Source organism: Eubalaena glacialis, chromosome 10 (genome assembly GCF_028564815.1).
Source record: "Eubalaena glacialis isolate mEubGla1 chromosome 10, mEubGla1.1.hap2.+ XY, whole genome shotgun sequence".
Classification (NCBI taxonomy): Eukaryota; Metazoa; Chordata; class Mammalia; order Artiodactyla; family Balaenidae; genus Eubalaena; species Eubalaena glacialis.
In genome coordinates, this window is record NC_083725.1 from 86,888,774 (window position 1) to 86,904,195 (window position 15,422).

A 15,422-nucleotide genomic window follows, 5' to 3' on the forward strand; every position below is an offset into this window, starting at 1 on the left:
AAAGAAATCATAAAGATCAGATCAGGAATAAATGAAAAAGAAATGAAGGAAACAATAGCAAAGATCAACAAAACTAAAAGCTGGTTCTTTGAGAAGATAAACAAAATTGATAAACCATTAGCCAGACTCATCAAGAAAAAAAGGGAGAAGACTCAAATCAATAGAATTAGAAATGGAAAAGGAGACGTAACAACTGACACTGCAGAAATACAAAGGACACTGAGAGGTTACTACAAGCAACTATATGCCAATAAAATGGACAACCTGGAAGAAATGGACAAATTCTTACAAAAGCACAACCTTCTGAGGCTGAACCAGGAAGAAATAGAAAATATAAACAGACCAATCACAAGCACTGAAATTGAAACTCTGATTAAAAATCTTCCAACAAACAAAAGCCCAGGACCAGATGGCTTCACAGGCGAATTCTATCAAACATTTAGAGAAGAGCTAACACCTATCCTTCTCAAACTCTTCCAAAATATAGCAGAGGGAGGAACACTCCCAAACTCATTCTGTGAGGCCACCATCACCCTGATACCAAAACCAGACAAAGATACTACAAAAAAGAAAACTACAGACCAATATCAATGATGAATATAGATCCAAAAATCCTCAACAAAATACTAGCAAACAGAATGCAACAGCACATTAAAAGGATCATACACTGTGATCAAGTGGGGTTTATCCCAGGAATGCAAGGATTCTTCAATATATGCAAATCAATCAAAGTGATACACCATATTAACCAACTGAAGGATAAAAGCCATATGATAATCTCAATAGATGCAGAAAAGTTTTCAACAAGATTCAACACCCATTTATGATAAAAACTCTCCAGAAAGTAGGCATAGAGGGAACTTTCCTCAACATAATAAAGGCCATATATGACAAACCCACAGCCAACATCGTCCTCAATGGTGAAAAACTGAAACCATTTCCACTAAGAGCAGGAACAAGACAAGGTTGCCCACTCTCACCACTATTATTCAACATAGTTTTGGAAGTTTTAGCCACAGCAGTCAGAGAAGAAAAAGAAGTAAAAGGAATCCAAGTCAGAAAAGAAATAGTTAAAATGTCACTGTTTGCAGATGACATGATACTATATATACTGAATCCTAAAGATGCTACCAGAAAACCACTAGAGCTAATCAGTGAATTTTGTAAAGTAGCAGGATACAAAATTAATGCACAGAAATCTCTTGCATTCCTATACACTAATGATGAAAAATCTGAAAGAGAAATTAAGGAAATGCTGCCATTTACCATTGCAACAAAAAGAATAAAATACCTAGGACTAAACCTACCTAAGGAGACAAAAGACCTGTATGCAGAAAACTATAAGACACTGATGAAAGAAATTAAAGATGATACAAACAGATGGAGAGATATACCATGTTCTTTGATTGGAAGAATCAACATTGTGAAAATGACTCTACTACCCAAAGCAATCTGCAAATTTAGTGCAATCCCTATCAAACTACCAATTTCATTTTTCACAGAACAATAACAAAAAATTTCACAATTTGTATGGAAACACAAAACACCCCAAATAGCTAAAGCAATGTTGAGAAAGAAAAACAGAGCTGGATGAATCAGGCTCCTGGACTTCAGACTATACTACAAAGCTACAGTAATCAAGACAGTATGGTACTGGTACAAAAACAGAAATATAGATCAATGGAACAGGATAGAAAGCCCAGAGATGAACTTACACACATATTGTCACCTTATCTTTGATAAAGGAGGCAAGAATATACAATGGAGAAAAGACAGCCTCTTCAATAAGTGGTGCTGGGAAAACTGGACAGCTACATGTAAAAGAATGAAATTAGAACACTCCCTAACACCATACACAAAAATAAACTCAAAATGGATCAAAGACCTAAATGTAAGTCCAGACACTATAAAACTCTCACAGGAAAACATAGGCAGAACACTCTATGACATAAATCACAGCAAGATCCTTTTGAACCCACCTTCTAGAGAAATGGAAATAAAAACAAAAATAAACAAATGGGACCTAATGAACCTTAAAGGCTTTTGCACAGCAAAGCAAACCATAAACAAGACAAAAAGACAACCCTCAGAATGGGAGAAAATAATTGCTAACAAAGCAACTGACAAAGGATTAATCTCCAAAATATACAAACAGCTCATGCAGCTCAATATCAAAAAAACAAACAATGCAATCGAAAAATGGGCAGAAGACCTAAATAGACATTTCTCCAAAGAAGATATACAGATTGCCAACAAACACATGAAAGGATGCTCAACTTCACTAATCATTAGAGGAGTGCAAATTAAAACCACAATGAGGTATTAGCTAACATGGGTCAGAATGGCCATCATCAAAAAATCTAGAAGCAACAAATGCTGGAGAGCCTGTGGAGAAAAGGGAACCCTCTTGCACTGTTGGTGGGAATGTAAATTGATACAGCCACTGTGGAGAAGAGTATGGAGGTTCCTTAAAAAACTAAAAGTAGAACTACCATACGACCCAGCAATCCCACTACTGGGCATATACCCTGAGCAAACCATAGTTCAGAAAGAGACATGTACCACAATGTTCATTGCAGCACTATTTACAATAGCCAGGACATGGAAGCAACCTATGTGTCCATCGACAGATGAATGGATAAAGAAGATGTGGCACATGTATACAATGGAATATTACTCAGCCATAAAAAAGAAACGAAATTGAGTTATTTGTAGTGAGGTGGATGGACCTAGAGTCTGTCCTACAGAGTGAAGTAAGTCAGAAAGAAAAACAAATACCATATGCTAACACATATATATGGAATCTAAAAAAAAAAAAAAATGTTTCTGAGGAACCTAGGGGCAGGACAGGAATAAAGACATGGACATAGAGAGTGGACTTGAGGACACGGCGTGGGGGAAGGGTAAGGTGAGAAGAAGTGAGAGAGTGGCATTTACATATATACAAATGTAGACTAGATAGCTAGTGGGAAGCAGCCATATGACACAGGGAGATCAGCTCAGTGCTTTGTGACCTGCTAGAGGGGTGGGATGGGGAAGGTGGGAGGGAGATGCAAGAGGGAAGGGATATGGGGATATATGTGTACGTATGGCTGACTCACTTTGTTATACAGCAGAAACTAACATAACATTGTGGGGCAATTATACTCCAATAAAGATGTTAAAAAAAAAAGAGAAAGTTTATGGAACCAAAAAAGTAAAAAAAAAAAAAAAAAGTTATGGTCAGCTTGGGAAGATTCTTTTAACCTCTATTCTCTCCTGCCATAGAAATAAACTTTTTTTTTTTGAGATTAAAAAAAATAGGAAAAAAAAAAAAAGAACAGTGCTAAAATGGCCAAATTCAGCAGTCAGAAAAGCAGAAATACTGGAAAGTTCCTGCAAGACAAAAAACAGATGAGATTGAATTGACAAATACACAAAAGCAGAGGACACAAAGCCCAAATTATATAGCAGAAAAAACTGATAAAAATATGTAAATGATTGCAAAGTAGTTGCAGAGGTGTGATAATCTGAGTTAATAAATTCTGATATCAAGAAAAGGCCCTATTCAAAACATCGGAGTAATTAATGAAAAGTATTCAAGACAGCTTGGCCAAGTGTCAATTCTACTCCATTTTATCCTACCTGAACTGTTAGTAACAGTGGTATTAGACTCTAACTTGAAACCCTGATTATAGTATGAATTCTGGTACAAAGGACTCCCAGAGGAGCTTGGGACAGGAGAAGAAAAATAACTTATATGACCCATTCCTCCTCTCCCCAAGGGAATAATGAGCTCTCATACCCAGGAGGTGAAATACCTGTGACTCCATACAACCCCAACCTCTACGTCTTCCCCCAAACAATAAGGGGAAGGTTCCTTCCATAATCAGAGCCTGTATTGAGGCAAAGTAGACTCTGTTAAATTGTGACTTGAAAGAAATATAGAAAGCATAAAGTTCTGAAATGTGTGTTTCTTTATGCTTACCTTATAGGTTTATTATATTCTCTCACGGTGTCCTTTTGGCATAGAGGATGGGAAGAAAAGGTTTGGGATTGAAAGACTGCTAAATTCTCACACTTATTCATCTGCCTTTCCACTCCATGATGTAAGTATGTGCTTGGTCTTGAAATACTGAGCCCGTTTTCCCTTTCCCACATTCAGAGGCTGCCTTGTTGGGAGAAGGAATCTTCCATTTGCTTCCTGTTTTATGACAGGTTGCTTAATCTCGCTCATGTTGGGAAAATCCCCACAGACTTCCTAGGTCCAAGCTGAGAACTATGCTGAAACACATAGTTAATACCTCTCTCTACGTTGAGATTTCAGTGGAAATTCATTTAAAAATTACTACATTTGCGCATGAATTTTCTTTAGAAACCATATTGAAAATAGCAGTTATATTAAAACAACATTTTAGAACATAGCCTTTGGAAATTTCTATCCATCAAATCTTTTCTTATTTATAAAGTTTTTAAGTTGTGAAGGACTTAAATTGCATGCATTCATGTATTCATTCATCAAATGTATAATTGGTTTTAATTATATGTAAAGCATTCTGTTAGGTATTACTGGAACACAACCATGAATCCAAGCTCACAGACTAGGAATTTCTGGGAAATAAAGCATAAGTACAACTTCAAAACAAGCTAAAGACTTCAGTCCGTAAGAAAGATTCAGACAAACAACCGAGATTCTGGAGTAGGATTGAGGCTGGCGGATCATGTACAAAAATATTGAGTTCAACAAAGAAGTGACATTTTATAAGGTGCACCCATTCAACCAAACCTAAAATTTGGCTTGTCAACCGAGATAGCCTAGTTTCTGGGGGTTTCTGAGAGAAACCTTTCCTTTTGGATATTCAGTGTTTAAATTTCATCACCTGTTGTCAGTAGATATTATTTGGCTGAACACATATAAACTAGTTTGGATCATCTCCTGGAACCTTGGTTTCCTTTTTTCCTGTTTAACTCTACTATTAAAGACTTTTTGATGATGACCTCTTTTAGAGAAACACATTCCTTTGGAATATAAAAGAACTAGGTATTTCTATTTAAACAAGTGGCATCTAAGTCATTGCCCTTTTTTTAAATTTTATTTTTTATTTTTTAATTTTTATTTTATTATTTATTTATTGGCTGCATTGGGTCTTCGTTGCTGTGCGTGGGCTTTCTCTAGTTACAGCAAGCAGGGGCTACTCTTCGTTGCAGTGTGTAGGTTTCTCATTGTGGTGGCTTCTTCTTGTGGAGCATGGGTTTCTAGGCATGCAGGCTTCAGTAGTTGCAGTACACAGGCTCAGTAGTTGTGGCTCCCGGGCTCTAGAGTGCAGGCTCAGTAGTTCTGGCACACAGGCTTAGTTGCTCCTCGGCATGTGGGATCTTCCCAGACCACGGATCGAACCCGTGTCCCCTGCATTGGCAGGTGGATTCTTAACCACTGAGCCACCAGGGAAGTCCTGCCCATGTTTTTGAAAATGATGTTGCTGTCATGGTTTCCAAAAGCCCAAAGCCAATCTCTCTCTTTTCCAGCTTTCCTCTGTCAATATTTATTCAACAGTATGTTAACTGTTGACTCTAGGTCTGTTCAACATTGGTTAGTTGATTATCTTTGGTATGTTAGCGGAATTTTCCAAAATGAGTGGCAATTCTCAACACTAGTATCAATTCAGGTGAATTTAGCTTGTCTTAGAGAAACTACCCCACCCCGCATACACACATACACACGCTTTTCCCTGGGGCAAAAGAACTTCTAGGGGATTATGGATTCTAAATAATGCCACAGCGTTTGATCAAGTAGAGAGATCTATAGCGGGTTAATAAACACTTTGCAACACATTCTTTGTTAATCATTCTTCGAAAAAGGGCTCATTCTTTTTTTGAAGATTTTGAGGATTTTTTTGTTTGTTTGTCTGTTTTTAGGGCATTGATTCTTTTCTTACTCTCACCAGGTCATAGAGCCAAACTGTCCTTAGTCACCAGCAATTTTACTCCATATATCTAGCCTTCCAGCAGAGTCCTCCACGGTCACTAGAAAATCAGTGTTACTGAGCTCTTGCTACAGAGAGCTATCATTTACTATTAATTTTACCTTTTTTCCTTTCTTCTCTCCTGAATACAGGTTTAGGTACTGGATTTTTCTCTTATGTGCTTTAAAGAACCTTTTTTTTTTTTTTAAAGATACACAAATAGGCAACTTTTTTCTTTTTTTCTATTTCATTTCTCAAGATTCAGCAGGACAAGCTATAGAAGAAGACAAAATTTGGAATCTGGATGATATAAAATCTTATACCTTATCATACAGAGATTTTCATATGTGCTTAATTTTAGATTGGGTGTTTGCTCAGTGTTGTCTTCAGTAGTTTACTTGTCTAGGCAAACAGTTAAAGAGAAAATATTGTACAGCTATGTGTAGACAGTGCTCTGCTAGGCCCTAATTAACTTTATATTAATAAGCCTACTCAGTACCTAAAAATGGGGAAGGAACTTACACGTGAAACAATATTGAGGCTTTTAAGTGCTAAAGTCTGTTGTATATTTTAAGTTCTTTGGGAAACAGATATCAGTGATGGCCAGTGAGGACAAGACAGGTTGCCTAGAGGAGATTCCAGTCATAGCTGTGTGACTTTGGATCATTCACTTAACTTTGCTTGGGGTTCAGTTTTTCCACATATAAAATAAAAATGTCAGCCTATTTCCAAAGTCCCAGCCAGCTATACAGTTGTGGGAATCCCTGAGCTGTGACTGTTGGAATTTGAGTAGAGATGAAAGGAGGACTCCAGGTCAAAGGAGCAGCTTGAGTAAAGCCAAAGTCTCAGACTTCAACTTGTGTTTTTAGATAGCTGGGTGTGAAAATTTAATAAATAAAGCACTATTATTTTCATTTATTGTAGAGTGTAGCAAATGTACTACACTCTACAATACACTAAATGATTTAGTAACTTACATCAATAGAATATGAAAATCCAAATCGAAAAGTGAAAGAGAACATTTGCCTCATTCACTAGCCTTTTTATAAAAGCAGTGTTCCTTTATTCACCCTTGTCTTTTGCTTTGTCATTCAGTAATTTCTTCTTGCATGTCTGTAGGGTCAATACTGGAAGCCATCAGAACCTCCTAATCCTGTCAATGAAAGGTACACACTTTGCCAGAACTGGGCTCGGTTTTCCTATTTTTACAAGGAGCAGCCTTTTAATTTGATTAGGTAAGTTTCTTACACAGAATGAAACTGATTAAAACTTGATTATGTGGTTTTTATTCACAATGGCATCGTATTCCATTCTTTTTACTACTATTCTCACCCACTACATTTCCCATCTTCCCAGTTTTGTATCTATGCTACCATTTAGTCATTCATTTGTGAGCAAAATGCTGTTGCCAGAATGGTCTTAACCACAGTGCAGAGATAGCTTGATGGTTCAGAAGTTGGGCCTTAGCATTTAGGTAGATGGGGTTCAAATCCAAGCCCTTTCTCTTAGAAGCATATAAATATGGTCAGGTTATTTAACCTCTATGAGACTTATATCTGTAAAATAGGAATAGCAATAGTACTTTCCGTATGGGGTTATCTGATAGTTAAATGATATATGTATATTTTCTTAGCATGGGGTTAGCACTTAGTGTTTAACATAATTATTTTCTGTTTGTTTGTTTTCCTCTGAGTTTAGGAATTTAGAAGATAGCAGAAAGGTCATGTATGGATGTTTGTGTGTGTGTTGATCTCAGAAAACTGTGAAGGCAATTGTTCTATTATCTCAATTCTTTAGACAGTTTCATTAGCTATGCAAGAAGACTATGGTTGCAGGTCCTTGCTTTGAACCATGACAATATTACATGCATACAGGATGTTAGGAGACTCCTGCTATGATTTCAATAAAGAAACAGATTACAGACCCCTAGTTGCTAGAAGCAGTATTTTTACTCAGTGAGGTATGCTTTTACTGCTCTGCTTGCACAGCATCACAGCCTCCTTTTTATGAGACTGATTTTGATGTCTACATCCAAATCAAGTGAAATGTTATTCCAACAGTTTCATTTAAGGCAAATAAGAGGGGAAATTTTTAAGAAAAAATAGAAGGCAACTAGCATATAAACTGTGGTTTCCGTAAATCTTTATATGAACTCTTGATTGGATGGATATTTTAATTGTTCTGATTAATGGCCATTTAATTTTTTTAATTATAAAACTAGGACATGTATATAAAAAATTCCAAGCAATAAAGAGATGGGCAAAGTTTTAAGTGAAATTACACCTCCATTGAATTCCACAGAAGTAACTATGGCTATTTGGTAATAGCCATTCAGTCTTATTTTTATGTGCATGTGTAGTAAAATACATACACTTTTTCTTTTTTCCTGGAGCAATGGAATCTTTATTTACTTTTTTGCTAAGATTTTCTTTTATCACTAAATAGTATATTATTGGCATACTTCCCTTTGAGTACACACAGATCTATCTTGTGCTTTTTAACAGAACACAGGGTACCATATTATAAACTTTGCATAACTTATTTGTCTATTCTTCTATTGAAAAAGATTAGGCTGTTTCAAATTTTTCACTATTACAATTAGTGCCCTTGGAGAATATTTTCATGGTATGTTTTCAAAAAAGCAAAGTTGTCAGAATGAGGTTTACATATTTTACATTGTTCAAAATATATTGAGAGTATTTAGCTGTCTACAGATGTTTCTGCTGTAAATATTCCCCAAAGGTTTGTACTTATAACCCTTGATATAGACAAATGCATTACATCTCAGGTCAGTACCTTGTTAGCACTTGCTGATTTTCTTTTACAACAAAGTGGAAGCTCAGATTTTTTCATCAGATGGCAATATCTAGCTTAAATTTAATAACATTTTAAAGCTTTTCATCCTATTATTATAACTTTTCATTTATAGCAAATTATACTGCTTTTCCATTTCAGTAATGAAATAATTTTTTAAATAAATTTAAAATTTTAACACAATTTAATGTAAAGAATTGATAGCTAGGTGTAAAGTTTTTAACTAGGTAATCGAAAAGACAAGAAAGAAAACACTATATTATCGCAGAGGGAGGAACTGAAGAAAACAGCTCTTATTCCTAAGGTTTCTTCTCAGTGATTATGTAAGATAATATCCTTATTCTTAGTAATAGACAATAAAGTATTTAAGGGTAAAGGACCATGATGTACATATTCAACCAACTTACTTGCAAGTGGTTCAGAAAAAGGCATATATATATGGGGAAATATAATATATGAAGTGAGATAAAATGCAAATGGAACAATATTTTTACAATAAAAGAATTAAAGGATATATGGGTATTATTTGAATTATTCTTGTAACTTTTTTATATATTTGAAATTATTCCAAAGAAAAATCTTTAATAAAAGGAGAGTCCAGAAATAGATCCACATATATATAGTCAATTGATTTTCAACAAAGGTGCCTGGTCATTCATTGGGGAAAGGATAGTCCTTTCAACATATGATGCTAGAACAAGGGGCTATCTACATGAAAAATGTGAATCTTGCTTCTCTCCTGTACAAAAATTTAAACTAACTTGAAATGGATGAGAGAACTAATTGTGAGCATTACAACTATAAAACTTCTAGGAGAACATATAGGAGAAAATTGTATGTGGTTTGGAGTTAGGCATGGACTTTTCAGATCAAATGCAAAAAGCACAATTTAAAAAATGTATAAATTTAACTTCATTAAAATTAAAAATGTATGCTCTTTAAAAGACAGTTACAAAAATAAAAAGGCAAAACACAGACTGGAGAAAATACTTGCAACACACATATCAATAAAGGACTTTTATCCAGAATATTTAAGGAACTTTTGCAACTCAATAATAAGACAAAATTTAAAATAGACAAAAGATAAAAGATTCATCACCAAAGGAATATATTTATGGATTGCCAATAAGTACATCAAAAGATGTACAACATCTTTATTCACTAAGGGGACAAAAATTAAAACGTCATTAAGATACCACCACACACACACTGGAATAGCTAAAATCTAAAATATTGGCAGCAATAAGTGCTATCAGGGATGTGGAACAACTTGAAATCTCAAACGCTGGTGGTGGGAAGGCGAAATGGTATAGCAACTTTAAAGAAACAACTTTGACAGTTTCTTATAAAGTTAAATATGCACTTTCTATTCTACTTGTCCCAAAACTATTATTAAAATGTTTATCATTGCCTCAGTGATTTGAGGTACCACCTTTATCATATACTCGATTTCTATATGCAGTTGAGTTGCTTTCTGGATGTTCTGTCTATTCTGTTGATCTAGCTAACTATCCATGCAGGCTGTTTATTTAATTTAATTTTTATTTTATATTAGAGTATAGTTGATTTGCAATGTTGTGTTAGTTTCAGGTGTGCAGCAAAGTGATTCAGAAGGCTCTTTTAATTGTAGTGGCTTACCTCTAGTATGTTTTAATATCTAGTTGGGCTAATACCTCATCATAGCTCTTACTCTCAGTGTTTCCTTGTATATTCTACATGTTTATTCTTCCATATAAACTTTAGTATCAACTTGTCTAGCTTGTTACTAAAAAAGATGGTTGGTATTTTTATGGGGATCAAATTAAGTTTATAAATTAACTTAGGTAGGCTGGTATTTTGATGATGAGACATTCTAATCATGGAAAAGTTGTCAAGGGAAAGGTATGTCTTAGTTTAAGCCTACTTTTGGGTTTTTCAGAAGTGTTATAGAGTTATAAAACTTTCTTAAGTTTAATCCTAAGTATTTTATATTTTTGTTGCTATTATAAATTATGTATTTACTTACATGTTATATGTTATTGTCTTCTGAGTGTTAGTTTTATATTCTAATGCCTTGATGAATTCTTTATTGAATTAGTTTTATTGATTCATTAAGGCTATCCAGGTATATTATCATGTAATCTTTAAATAGAAATATTTTACTTTTCTTTACCAATTCTTATGTCTATAATTATTTTCTTTTATTCAATTCATTGGCTGATAATTACAGAACAATGTTGAATAATAGTTGGTGTCTTTGCCTTGTTCATGATCTTAGTGGAAATGCCTCTAGTGTGTCCTCATTTAGTAGGAAATTCTTTTGCCTTTGTACATTACTTTATCATCTTGCCTGGGGCCTTGGAGAGTTTTGTTTGCTTGTTTGTTTGTTTTAAAGTCTGATTGTTTTAACACATTATGTCTTGGAATTGGTTGTTCTAAGTCAGTTTTCCCTGTTCCTGGTGGATCCTTTAAATATGTATCTTTTATTTTGTTTATTTTGTTTGTTTGTTTGTTTTTCTGGAAAGTGTTCTTGGGTTATAGTTTTAAAATATAATTATTTTCCAGTGCTTTGATTATTTTCTTTGGACTCCAGTTATCTGTATGTTTGGTCTTTTTTGCCTGTCTTCACATCAAACAATTTTCCTGAGACCCTTTTTACTTCTCTATGTCATTTTCATTCTTTTGATAGGTATCCTGTTTTTCTTATCATCTTTTATTAGATTTTCACTTGGTGTCCATTTATTCTCTCTTGAATACCTCATAATTTCATCATCAGTTCTGACATGGTCTTACAGGGTTCTTCTCTTTCCTCTGTTTTTTGGTTTCTTTCATCTCTTGTTTTATTTATTCCTGTTTTTTCCCACTTCTCTTCTTATTTTTATATTTCTGATATTTTCTTACATTTGCAGTTATTTATTTGAGAACATTTAATTCAGTTTGTACTGCTTTTTTACAGTATTCCTCATGTTCTTTTGGGAGAATTTTCATTAGCTGAAGCTCTTTGTTTCATATTTTCAGTTTTATTTTAACATAGTTTTGTATAGTATGCTCTGCTTTTTTTCTGTTTGTGTTTAATTCATGGAGTTTCTAGCATTAGAGTACACTCTTCTGTTAGTTCTTTTTCCTATTCCATGCAGTTTCTTTCATGGATGATATCCTGTGCTTGTCATACGCTTTTTCTTTCATGTCTATAGAATCCGAACTCTCTCTCTTTTCTGCCACTTTTAAGAAGTACCACCCTTTATATCTGATTCTTCCCCAGAAACATTGCTTTTCTGAGGCTGCCACTTCCAGGCTTACTCATTTTCAGATCCCTTTCTTTTAGCTAGTACTATGAATTACCAAGTCCCAACATGCGTTCAGTATTATGACATTTAGTTAGACTTTTTCCCAGGGATTATTTTGTCTGTGTTTGTCTAATGTCCCCACCCTACTTTACATGTTTTCCCTAGAATTTCTTAAGCATCTTCTTCACTGCTCTCTGTACCTCAGGTATGGCAGCTGGTAATAGGTACTCAGTTGGAACTGGGTTTATTTCTTTACTTACAGGTAATTTGAAGATCATGGTGTTCTCTGTCATGATGCTTGAAGGCCTGTATCAGGTGTGGTTTTATTTCCTCTCCTTGTTGATTTTATGGTTTTATGAAAGTTTTTTATGGGAAGACTTGATAAAAATAAAAATATACTTAAAAGTAGAAAGGAATTGTCTATAGATACATAATTACAATGCCCACATTCCTTTAATGAGCATTTATTTAGCATCACTAGATATCAGCAAGAGGCTAGGGCTATAAACGTAATCAGAACGTGGTTTCCTAACACAAAGGTATCTGCAGGAAGACACACAAATGCATAATAATTACAGCAGAGTGATACTCATGAAAGAACAGAGCACAGAGGAAAGAGCACCTACCTTTATGACAACCTCAGGGAAAGTTTCACAGTGCTTATTCTTGAGTGTGTCTTGAGAGAAGTAGCAGGTTGCTAGGTAAACAAGTTAGGTAAGACTATCCCAGCTAGAGAACAAGTACAGAGCACTGGGCTAAAGAAGAGCACTGTGCATTTAGTTCTTCATTTAGGAGGCGTGGCTGGTAAGATTTGAATGTTTATCAGTAAAAAATCATGAAGAACACTGCTAAGATGAAAGGACAAAACCTTTGAAGGAGGAAACAGTCATTGTTTAATCTTGTGCTTTAGAAACATTACTCTCTTGGAAACAGGACAGATAGTAGAAGGATGCAAGACCGAAGTCAGGGAAGTAAGGAGGCTGTTAAAATTTTCCAGTAATAGATATTGAAGGTCATATCCAAGGCACTGGTAACAGGAAAGAGGAGACTATGGATTAGAAAAAGGCTTTTATGGGACTTCCCTGGTGGTCCCAATGGTTAAGACTCTGTGCTTCCAATGCAGGGGGTGCAGGTTCAATCCCTGGTTGAAGAACTAAGATCCCACATGCCTCGTGACACAGCCAAAAAAAAAGAAAAAAGAAGGAAAAAAAGGAAAAAGATTTTTATGACAGAATTTATTGGACCTAGTGGATTGGATATAGAGGGTTAAAAAAAAAAAACGATGACTAGGGGTGCCTGGAAAGAGATTTAGAATATAGGATTTGAATTCTAGATTTCACATATTTCATGTTATCTCTACACCAAACTTAAGTTCCATGTCCAAATATTTGTAAATATTTTTACTGCCTTTTGGGTACTGATCATTTTGTCATATTAGATTATATTTTTTCAGGGAGAACCAGGAATACAAAGGTTACCATCATTGGTTTATCAGTCTTCAATTTTATATGCCTTCTGATCCCATTTTTTCTTTCCAATTTAAGAGCTCCAAATAATTTTTCTTTTGATATCGTCTATTGGGATGGCTTAATGCTTATAAATAAAATTGATATACTGCTATATAGCAAATAGGTTAGAACAAATATGTTTACAGTGACTATAATGGTGCTATTAAAAGCCAAGATAGTGTAATCGCTAAGCTAAGTTTCTCAGATGTCCATGAATTCCTGATAAAAATGAATCTCTTTAGACCAAATGTTTTTGCGTTTTGTTCATTCATTCCTCAAGCCTGTATTTATTTCAATTCCATCATCATTGTTTTGATTATTTGCTATGTCTCAGACTAAGTCCTGGGAATACAAAATTAGACCAAGGCCTTCTCACAAGATCTCACAACCAAGACTATTGAATGTCTTCTACCTATGAGATGCCCTGTTAAATGTTATGGGGCCACAGATGAGTGCAAAATCTAGCAAGTAAAATGGACAGGTTAAGAAATACCATAAGTGTAAATAAAAGACAAATTTTTCTAAAAAATTAATACTCAAAAGAAGTATTTATTCTCCTTATGTTTGATACTTTACAGAGTATCTCATATTATTGGCTTTTTCTCATTTTCTTTGTTTTGAATAATAAGAATTTAACATGTTAAACGTTATTTCAATAATATGTAAATAATATATATGTATTTATGATAATACAAATCTAAGACATGTCTCTTGCTTTTTGCATTCTTAAGAGATGGTTTAGTTGGTAATCTATTATTAAGCTCCCCAAATCCAAAGTTTAGTAAAATTATTTCTATAATTCCATATATAACAAATGTTCATTTGAGAATTTCTCTTTTTGAGAATCTTTTAAATACTAATTAAAGGTCTGGAGTTCTTGAGGACTTTTTTTTTAATTCTCAAGGAATAAGATTCTTGAAATTTGAAAGGAAGAAAAATGTAGTTCTCTGAAATATCCAGTTTCTTTATGAATTCCCAAATAATTTTTTGGTTAAGCATATAGCGGTAATATTGATGTTTTACCTTAAAAAATATTGATTCTATAATTTTTAAAACATCAAATGGAAATAGACACGGTGAATAGTAAATTTTCCCAAATCAAATATTTTTATTCTTTTTTTTTAGATTTTGATGTTATGCAGTATTATAATAATTGCTATGTTTTTCAGCAAAAACGAAAAAAAGAGAAAAAGCAAGTTTGCTCATCCTGTGTGAGTGAACCTAAGGAAGCTGTAAATGGTAAATTAACAAGGGAATACAATGGAATTATAATTTAATTTCAAGTTTATAGTAATTTGAAAAGCAGAACAAGGGAAAACAACAATGTAAAAATGTTTATTATCACTGAAAATAATGAAAAAATGAAAGAATGAAAGATGGTACAAGCAGAAAGATGCCTGTTTCATTAGAAAAGATTAGAAATTTTGAAAACTGAAGAATGGGAGATTCAATAAAATTAATATTGAGTGAAAAAAAATTAAAAACCTTCTCATTGGGAAATTAAGTTTATGTTAAGTAAGTTTATGTTATGTAAAATTTAAACCCTTTATGTTTAGATTTGCCTGTTTTTTGAGCATGTGTGGAAATTACAATTTAATAAAAAGTGCTGTAATAGATTTATATATATCATGCTATCAGAGCCCAAAAGGGATACATCTCTCTGTCTAGGAAACTGTGGAAAGACTTCACGGATTTAGTGAGCTGAGCTCTACATGAATAAGGGAGAAGATTAACCTATTTTGTGTTGATTTTTTTTAAAAACTGGTTTTATGAGGCAGAGAAAACCTTGTTCTCTGGTTCTTTGAGAGACTCCTTAAGGAGAGGGTTGGTTTAAAAAACAACAGAAAAAAACCCCTAAAACTTGGTTATAAGACTTGAACATTTATGCCAAC

General features: G+C 34.1%; 1 protein-coding gene across 1 annotated transcript in view; it reads left to right on the forward strand.

The window, feature by feature from the left end:
• The window catches only part of ANO5 (anoctamin 5), a 96,263-nt gene that overhangs the window by 50,033 nt on the left and 30,808 nt on the right, over nt 1–15,422 (forward strand). The window contains exons 7-8 of the mRNA XM_061203149.1: nt 3,975–4,088; nt 7,062–7,177. Coding sequence (XP_061059132.1) covers nt 3,975–4,088; nt 7,062–7,177 — 230 coding nt within the window. The remainder of the gene's footprint in view (nt 1–3,974; nt 4,089–7,061; nt 7,178–15,422) is intronic.